General features: G+C 49.8%; 1 protein-coding gene across 1 annotated transcript; it reads right to left on the reverse strand.

The window, feature by feature from the left end:
- Positions 1-304: 304 nt before the first annotated feature.
- Positions 305-2,274, reverse strand: pwwp2a (PWWP domain containing 2A). Its single transcript, XM_071514458.1, is given in 3 exon segments — positions 305-330; positions 333-688; positions 863-2,274. Coding segments are annotated over 3 exon segments (1,731 nt in total). The 5' UTR covers positions 2,212-2,274.
- Between the last annotated feature and the right edge of the window lie 7,886 nt (positions 2,275-10,160).

The raw sequence follows: 10,160 nt of genomic DNA on the forward strand, positions 1-10,160 counted from the left end.
ACAGAAAGAACAAAAAAAAAAAAAAACAGAAAATATGAACGCTGATCTTCAGTCCGTCTGTCCGTCCGCTTCAGTCTCTGACAGACAGGTGACAGTCCGGGGGGGGGGGGGGGGGGGGGGGGGCAGTGAGGGGGCGGGGCAGGAGGAGGTGAAGCGTGAAGGGGGCGGGGCTGAGGTGGTGGAGGTGGAGCTGTGGCTGTTTCCTGCCTGCCTTGTCCTCCACACACACACACACACTTACACTCTCACTCTCACTCTCTCACACACACACACACACACACACACACTCTCACACACACACACACTATGTCTCGAACTGTGTGAGCAGGCCCGGACCTCAGGTGTGAGCTGCTTGGCGGCGCTGGCGGCCTCGGCGATGGCTCGGCGGTACGGTCCTTTCCTCTTGCGGTCGAAGCGAGAGCGGAAACTCTCCAGGAAGGGAGCGAGCTGGGCGAGGGGCAGGAAGGAGGTGGTGGGCGAGCCGAACCAGGAGACGCGCGCCTCCTGCCGCGCCGCCAGGCCCGTGTCGCCCCGCCGCCACACGGTGATGCCCAGGACCCTCGCCGGCCACCAGGGGAAGCCGTAGATCTTCGCCCAGACGATGTCGCCCACGCACACCGTCCGCCCGTCCGCACAGGAACACTTAGAGACCGACTTGGAGAACATGGAGGAGGAGGAGGAGGAAGAGGAGGAGGAGGAGGAAGACTTGCGGCGCCTCTTGGCCTCGCCCCCTCCCTCCTCCTCCTCCCCTCCCCGCTCCTCCTCCCCCTCCGCTCTGGGAGGAGGGGGGGGGGAGGGGGAGAACACCGAGGAAGAGGAGGAGCGACGAGGCGCTACGAACGAAGAAGACGGGGGGGCGGGGAGGGGAGGGGGGGTGGAGGAAGAGGAGGAGGAGGAGGAGGGGGGAGGGGGGAGGAGCTCTCCAGGAGGAGGGAGGTCAAAGGTCTCGGTGGAGCTGCACTCTGACTTCAGGTCGTCCAGGTCGAGCGAGGAGGAGGAGGAGGAGTCGACCTGCTGCCCCCCCCCTCCCCCTCCCCCTCCCCCATCCTCCTCCTCCTCCTCCCTGTCGGGGGGCGCCTCCCGCTTCTCCACGGCAACAACGGCTAGACCTGAGGAGGAGGAGGAGGAGGAGGGCGTCGGGGGGCGGGGAGGAGCTACGGTCGAGGAAGGGGGCGGGGTTTCAGAAGGGGGTGGGGTCTGCGCAAGGGTGGGGGCGGGGCTTAAAGCGGACTTGGGAGGCGCCGTGCGAGCGCTCTGTTTGGGGGGGGAGGAGTTAGAGGAGGAGGAAGAGCAGGACGCCTGGCCTTCGTCGGTACGATACCTTTGTGGCTTGAGGCGCATCCTGGGCGGCAGGGCGGCGTTCGGCCCGGAGCCGCCGGCGCCGCCGAGGTGCTGCAGGCGGCGGGTGAAGTGGATCTTCTGGTTGTGGCTCTGCAGGGCGGCGGCGCGGGTCACCGCCTTGGGGCGGTCCTGGTTCTGGTTCCGGTTCCGGTTCTGGTTCTGGTTCTCTCGGGGCCGGCGGCGAGGAGGCGGCGGCTGCGAGCTTCTGGACAGTTTCTTCAGAACCTGCCGGGCTTTGGAGCGTTCCACCGCGGAACCTTTAGCCAGAACCTTCTTGGAGTTCAGCTTCAGACGCACCCGGCTCGAGGAGGACGAGGAGGACGAGGAGGACACGCCCCTCAGGACGCGGCGGGACGAGGCCGCCGACGGAGACGCCACCCGTATCCCGCCCGCCGGCCGCCTGTCCGCCGCTCCCCGGCTTCCCTTGTCCTCCCGCTCGCTCCTCGGCCGTTTGGCGGCGGAAGACGGCGCTCCGTCCGCCGGCCTCCTCCTCCTGGACGCCTCCTCGCCCCGGGGCTCCGAGGACGACGGCCCCCGGCGCGCCTCCCGGCCGCCCGCCGTCACCGCGCCCTTGCACTTGTCGCAGAGCACTTGGCGGGGGCGGAGCTTGATGGCGTTCATGATGGAGGTGGGTTCTTCGCAGCGGTAGCGACGCTTCGGACGTTTGATCTTCCGCGGCGGCGGCTGAGGTAAGGCCTGGTTGTACGTGTCCCTGATGAACAGAGGGGGGGGGTACGGCGCCCCCTCCTGGAACAGCGGAGGAGGTTTGGAGGTCCAGGGGTGAGGAGGGGGGGGAGGGGGAGGGGCACTGAGCGTGACTACTTCCTGCTTCCTGGACTGGCAGTCATCTACTTCCTGTTGTAGCTGCATAGGTTGAGGTCGATCCCTGTAGTCCCGCCTGGGAAACCCCGTGATGGGGATTCCATAGGGACCGAACCTGGAGAGACAGACAGGTGGAGAGACAGGTAGAGAGAGAGACAGGGAGAGAGAGAGAAAAACAGATTTAAGTATTTTGCTTTTCAAACACTTCTCCCTGCCTTGTCCAATATAAACCAGTTCTAATCCTTAATAGAATAGAACAGAACAGAATAGAACAGAATAGAATAGAGCAGAATAGAACAGAGCAGTTCACCCTCATGTCAGTTTTCCACACTCAGCCAGTTAGCTGTCGGGCTGCAATCAATATTCCATAATTTGATAAATTAGAAAATATGTTTCTGTTTTCAAATATAGTATAGTTATTCTGTTTTTCCATTGGTCCAGCACGTCCAGGTGTGGGGGGGCGGGGCTTCAAGGTGTGGGGGGGTGGGGCTTCAAGGTGGGGGGAGGGGCTTCTTCATCAACCGCTGCAGGATCACAAAGAAAGAAGAAAGTTCTCCAGTTTGAGATTTCTTTTCCAAACTGAAGGACAGAACTGTCCGCGGCTTGCTGCCGTCCGGCTGTTTCCTGTCCGGTCTGAACGATCACTTCCTGCATCCTCAGGGTCCAAAAGTAACACCCGCCACCCGCCAAGCCACACCCGCCAAGCGCCACCCGCCAAGCCACACCCGCCAAGCGCCACCCGCCAAGCCACACCCGCCAAGCGCCACACCCGCCACCCGCCAAGCGCCACACCCGCCAAGCGCCAACCGCCAAGCCACACCCGCCAAGCCACACCCGCCAAGCGCCACACCCACCAAGCGCCACCCGCCAAGCGCCACCCGCCAAGCGCCACACCCACCAAGCGCCACCCGCCAAGCCACACCCGCCAAGCGCCACCCGGCAAGCCACACCCGGCAAGCGCGGGTAAATTTGGGGTTTGGCGGGGAAAAAAATGGGGTCACCGTAAATAATTTTGGAATCACAACGCACTGCCAGGTTTACTTCAGTGTGTTTCTGTGTTCAGACCATCTGAGTCTAACCCGACCCTCCTGGACCAGACCTGTCATAACGTCAGCCAATCAGATCAAAGAGTGAAAGCAGCCTACTAACAGAAGATTGGCTCAGACGATTACTCACACAGTTTTCCTACCAAGTGACACCATTTTAGCCTAAAATAAAATTAGTTTTAGCATGGCATGTCATGATGTTACCATGGCAGCCCACCACAGCAGAATGTGTACAGGAGAAACACTTAACAAAGTAACGTAACAAAGTAACGTAACAAAGTAACTGGACCTCTACCTGACTCCTATAGTACAAAGTCCGTCTGAAACACGAGCGTTAGTTCCGCTGTTTTACGTTACTGTTACATTACTTTGTTACGTTGCTGTGTTACGTTGCTGTGTTTCGTTAGTGTTACGTTGCTGTGTTACGTTGCTGTGTTTCGTTGCAGTGTTACGTTGCTGTGTTACGTTGCTGTGTTACGTTGCTGTGTTACGTTGCTGTGTTACGTTGCTGTGTTTCGTTAGTGTTACGTTGCTGTGTTTCGTTGCAGTGTTACGTTGCTGTGTTACGTTGCAGTATTACGTTGCTGTGTTACATTGCAGTGTTACGTTACAGTGTTACGTTGCTGTGTTACGTTGCTGTGTTACGTTGCTGTGTTACGTTACAGTGTTACGTTGCTGTGTTACATTGCTGTGTTTCGTTAGTGTTACGCTGCAGTGTTACGTTGCTGTGTTTCGTTAGTGTTACGTTGCTGTGTTTCGTTAGTGTTACGTTGCAGTGTTACGTTGCTGTGTTTCGTTAGTGTTACGTTGCTGTGTTTCGTTAGTGTTACGTTGCAGTGTTACGTTGCTGTGTTACGTTGCTGTGTTACGTTGCTGTGTTACGTTGCAGTGTTACGTTACAGTGTTACGTTGCTGTGTTACGTTGCTGTGTTTCGTTAGTGTTACGTTGCTGTGTTACGTTGCTGTGTTTCGTTAGTGTTACGTTGCAGTGTTACGTTACAGTGTTACGTTGCTGTGTTACGTTGCTGTGTTTCGTTAGTGTTACGTTGCTGTGTTACGTTGCTGTGTTTCGTTAGTGTTACGTTGCAGTGTTACGTTGCTGTGTTTCGTTAGTGTTACGTTGCTGTGTTTCGTTAGTGTTACGTTGCAGTGTTACGTTGCTGTGTTTCGTTAGTGTTACGTTGCTGTGTTACGTTGCTGTGTTTCGTTGCAGTGTTACGTTGCTGTGTTACGTTGCTGTGTTACGTTGCTGTGTTACGTTGCTGTGTTTCGTTAGTGTTACGTTGCTGTGTTTCGTTGCAGTGTTACGTTGCTGTGTTACGTTGCAGTATTACGTTGCTGTGTTACATTGCAGTGTTACGTTACAGTGTTACGTTGCTGTGTTACGTTGCTGTGTTACGTTGCTGTGTTACGTTACAGTGTTACGTTGCTGTGTTACATTGCTGTGTTTCGTTAGTGTTACGCTGCAGTGTTACGTTGCTGTGTTTCGTTAGTGTTACGTTGCTGTGTTTCGTTAGTGTTACGTTGCAGTGTTACGTTGCTGTGTTTCGTTAGTGTTACGTTGCTGTGTTTCGTTAGTGTTACGTTGCAGTGTTACGTTGCTGTGTTACGTTGCTGTGTTACGTTGCTGTGTTACGTTGCAGTGTTACGTTACAGTGTTACGTTGCTGTGTTACGTTGCTGTGTTTCGTTAGTGTTACGTTGCTGTGTTACGTTGCTGTGTTTCGTTAGTGTTACGTTGCAGTGTTACGTTACAGTGTTACGTTGCTGTGTTACGTTGCTGTGTTTCGTTAGTGTTACGTTGCTGTGTTACGTTGCTGTGTTTCGTTAGTGTTACGTTGCAGTGTTACGTTGCTGTGTTTCGTTAGTGTTACGTTGCTGTGTTTCGTTAGTGTTACGTTGCAGTGTTACGTTGCTGTGTTTCGTTAGTGTTACGTTGCTGTGTTACGTTGCTGTGTTACGTTGCTGTGTTACGTTGCTGTGTTACGTTGCAGTGTTACGTTGCTGTGTTACGTTGCTGTGTTTCGTTAGTGTTACGTTGCAGTGTTACGTTGCTGTGTTTCGTTAGTGTTACGTTGCTGTGTTTCGTTAGTGTTACGTTGCAGTGTTACGTTGCTGTGTTTCGTTAGTGTTACGTTGCTGTGTTACGTTGCTGTGTTACGTTGCTGTGTTACGTTGCAGTGTTACGTTGCTGTGTTACGTTGCTGTGTTTCGTTAGTGTTACGTTGCAGTGTTACGTTGCTGTGTTTCGTTAGTGTTACGTTGCTGTGTTTCGTTAGTGTTACGTTGCTGTGTTACGTTGCTGTGTTTCGTTAGTGTTACGTTGCAGTATTACGTTGCTGTGTTACGTTGCTGTGTTACGTTGCTGTGTTACGTTACAGTGTTACGTTGCTGTGTTACGTTGCTGTGTTTCGTTAGTGTTACGCTGCAGTGTTACGTTGCTGTGTTTCGTTAGTGTTACGTTGCTGTGTTTCGTTAGTGTTACGTTGCTGTGTTTCGTTAGTGTTACGTTGCAGTGTTACGTTGCTGTGTTTCGTTAGTGTTACGTTGCTGTGTTACGTTGCTGTGTTACGTTGCTGTGTTACGTTGCAGTGTTACGTTACTGTGTTACGTTACTGTGTTACGTTGCTGTGTTACGTTGCTGTGTTTCGTTAGTGTTACGTTGCAGTGTTACGTTGCTGTGTTTCGTTAGTGTTACGTTGCTGTGTTTCGTTAGTGTTACGTTGCAGTGTTACGTTGCTGTGTTTCGTTAGTGTTACGTTGCAGTGTTATGTTGCTGTGTTTCGTTAGTGTTACGTTGCAGTGTTATGTTGCTGTGTTTCGTTAGTGTTACGTTGCTGTGTTTCGTTAGTGTTACGTTGCTGTGTTACGTTGCTGTGTTTCGTTGCAGTGTTACGTTGCAGTGTTACGTTGCTGTGTTACGTTGCTGTGTTACGTTGCAGTGTTACGTTGCTGTGTTACGTTGCTGTGTTACGTTGCAGTGTTACGTTGCTGTGTTACGTTGCTGTGTTACGTTGCTGTGTTACGTTACAGTGTTACGTTGCTGTGTTACGTTGCTGTGTTTCGTTAGTGTTACGTTGCTGTGTTACGTTGCTGTGTTACGTTGCTGTGTTACGTTACAGATGTGGCGACAAACAGCCGGTGTTAAATCACCAAAAGACAAAATGAAAACGAAGATGGCAGACAAGAAAAGTCACGGAGGGGATCTGTGTTTTTTGGACCCTATGCTTCCTGCTCACGGATAGTTAGTGCTTAGGGCATTAGGGCTTAGCTTAGCTGGCTTAGCTCGTTAGCTTAGCGGTTAGCTCGTTAGCTTAGCGGTTAGCTCGTTAGCTTAGGTTACTTTTCGGTTACACAACAAAACATCACTGCCCTTATTAACTAAGACACTTCTGAAAACAACTGTAGTTTGGTTCGTACATCAATGTGATCAAACAACAAACACTTCTGTCTGGTGTTTACGTTCAAGGAAACTTTCCATTCAGAGTATGTTCAGTCAGACAATTGATGCAGCATATTGAGACGTTCAGTAACACCAGACGTTCAGTAACACCAGATGTTCAGTAACACCAGATGTTCAGTAACACGAGACGTTCAGTAACACCGAGACGTTCAGTAACACGAGACGTTCAGTAACACCAGACGTTCAGTAACACGAGACGTTCAGTAACACCAGACGTTCAGTAACACGAGACGTTCAGTAACACGAGACGTTCAGTAACACCGAGACGTTCAGTAACACCGAGACGTTCAGTAACACGAGACGTTCAGTAACACCAGACGTTTAGTAACACGAGATGTTCAGTAACACCAGACGTTCAGTAACACGAGACGTTCAGTAACACGAGACGTTCAGTAACACCGAGACGTTCAGTAACACCGAGACGTTCAGTAACACGAGACGTTCAGTAACACCAGACGTTTAGTAACACGAGACGTTCAGTAACACCAGACGTTCAGTAACACCAGACGTTCAGTAACACGAGACGTTCAGTAACACCAGACGTTCAGTAACACGAGACGTTCAGTAACACGAGACGTTCAGTAACACCGAGATGTTCAGTAACACCAGACGTTCAGTAACACCGAGACGTTCAGTAACACCGAGATGTTCAGTAACACGAGATGTTCAGTAACACCAGACGTTCAGTAACACCAGACGTTCAGTAACACCAGACGTTCAGTAACACCAGACGTTCAGTAACACCGAGACGTTCAGTAACACCGAAACGTTCAGTAACACGAGACGTTCAGTAACACCAGACGTTCAGTAACACCAGACGTTCAGTAACACGAGACGTTCAGTAACACGAGACGTTCAGTAACACCAGACGTTCAGTAACACCAGACGTTCAGTAACACGAGATGTTCAGTAACACCAGACGTTCAGTAACACCGAGACGTTCAGTAACACCGAGACGTTCAGTAACACGAAAAGTTCAGTAACACCAGACGTTCAGTAACACCAGACGTTCAGTAACACCAGACGTTCAGTAACACCAGACGTTCAGTAACACCGAGACGTTCAGTAACACCAGACGTTCAGTAACACCAGACGTTCAGTAACACGAGACGTTCAGTAACACGAGATGTTCAGTAACACCGAGATGTTCAGTAACACCAGACGTTCAGTAACACCGAGACGTTCAGTAACACGAGATGTTCAGTAACACGAGATGTTCAGTAACACCAGACGTTCAGTAACACCAGACGTTCAGTAACACGAGATGTTCAGTAACACCAGACGTTCAGTAACACCGAGACGTTCAGTAACACAAGACGTTCAGTAACACCGAGACGTTCAGTAACACCGAGACGTTCAGTAACACGAAACGTTCAGTAACACAAGACGTTCAGTAACACCAGACGTTCAGTAACACCGAGACGTTCAGTAACACGAAACGTTCAGTAACACGAGACGTTCAGTAACACCAGACGTTCAGTAACACCGAGACGTTCAGTAACACCAGACGTTCAGTAACACCGAGACGTTCAGTAACACCGAGACGTTCAGTAACACGAGACGTTCAGTAACACAAGACGTTCAGTAACACCGAGACGTTCAGTAACACCAGACGTTCAGTAACACCGAGACGTTCAGTGACACGAAACGTTCAGTAACACCGAGACGTTCAGTAACACAAGACGTTCAGTAACACCGAGACGTTCAGTAACACCAGACGTTCAGTAACACCGAGACGTTCAGTGACACCGAGACGTTCAGTAACAAGACACGTTCAGTAACACGAGATGTTCAGTAACACCGAGATGTTCAGTAACACCAGACGTTCAGTGACACCAGACGTTCAGTAACAATTCTGTTATAAAAGTGGTTTCACTGGATATTTGTTTCAGCGTCAAACTAACTTCCGGTTCAGAACAATTGCGCCTTCAAAATAAAAGCACCGAAACTGACAGACTTGGCAATGCAAATTTCAACAGTTTCACATTTTTTTTTAAAACAATGCTGTTACATAAGCATTTCATTCGATGTTTTGTTGTTCATTTTTATGCTAGTTTTAGTGTCAAACTAACTTCCGGTTCAGCACAATCTTGCCTTCAAAATAAAAGCACAGTAATTTACAGTTTAAACAACAGGAATTTCAATATGTATTACTCAGGGAGCGTATGATTTCAAATTAAACTGAAAATAGAGCTATGAAATTCAAAAGGAGAAACACTGAGAAAAATGAATGGTGATTTTGAGTTTCCATATGAAAATGTGACCTAGCAGGGAATAGTGATGTTTATGAGTATGACTCGGTTAATTGTGCACATTTCAACATAATTCCCCGCAGGACCGAGCTAAAACTTTCTCAAGGTAGAGAAGAATATACTTGTGATCTTGCAGACACACACACCTTACATTAATCCACAGTTCACTGCAGAAGTTAACTTCATGAAGTTGTACTGGGTCACTGTTTCTAAATCAAGACAGTGACATAGAAAGAGGAGGGAGCCATGAAGTGTCTAAAAGCATTGTTGATACATGCAGGACTGATTTGATTTTATTAGATTTAATTCTGACAAAGGAACCACAGTTTTGTGCCCAGCTGATGCTTTCCTGAGTCAAACTCCTGTTATGGTTTTATTGAGGAGAAACTGAATAATACATATTGAAATTCCTATTGTCAAAACTGACAATTTCGGTGCTTTTATTTTGAAGGCGACGTTGTTCTGAACCGGAAGTTAGTTTGACGCTGAAACAAATATCCAGTGAAACCACTTTTATAACAGCATTGTTTCAACATCATGGAGTGAAACTAGTCCATGTTTAAAAATAATAATAATATTTAATTAATATTTAATTTCCGCCCATCCGGCTGCAGCTGGAGCTGATCTGAGGTCCAGAGGAACATCTGAAGCTCGTCTCTCTTCGTGTTCTTCACTGTCGGCCCGTACAGGGGGAGGAGCCACCGAGCGGCCAATCACAGCTCTTCTGGTGGCGTGTCACCTGACGCTCAGTTACAGTTAGGAGGAGCGGTGAACTACGGCGGCAGCCGCTGTTGCTACGGCGACACCGCAGACTCCTACAGCGACATTTTGACATTTGATCCATAACTTCGTCTTCACTCATATTTTAACTCTGCAGACTGAACTGCTGAGAGAGACTACTCAGAACCTCATGTGTGTGTGTGTGTGTGTGTGTGTGTGTGTGTGTGTGCCTGTGTGTGTGTGTATGTGTGTGTGTGTGTGTGTGTGTGTGTGCGTTTGTGTGTGTGTGCGTGTGTGTGTGTTTGTGTGTGTGTGCCTGTGTGTGTGTGTGTGTATGTATGTGTGTGTGTGTGTGCGTTTGTGTGTGTGCCTGTGTGTGTGTGTGTGTATGTGTGTGTATGTGTGTGTGTGTGTATGTGTGTGACTGTACTCACAGTATTCTGTTAGGAACAATCAAATGACAAACAGCCAATCAGCTGTGTGTATTGTAAAGCAGCATATTGGTAGGAAATGTATG

This window comes from Centroberyx affinis, unplaced genomic scaffold (genome assembly GCF_046629955.1).
Source record: "Centroberyx affinis isolate AG114_WGS23_722 - 3 ecotype Tasmania unplaced genomic scaffold, CSIRO-AGI_Caff_v1 ptg008869l_1, whole genome shotgun sequence".
Classification (NCBI taxonomy): domain Eukaryota; kingdom Metazoa; phylum Chordata; class Actinopteri; order Beryciformes; family Berycidae; genus Centroberyx; species Centroberyx affinis.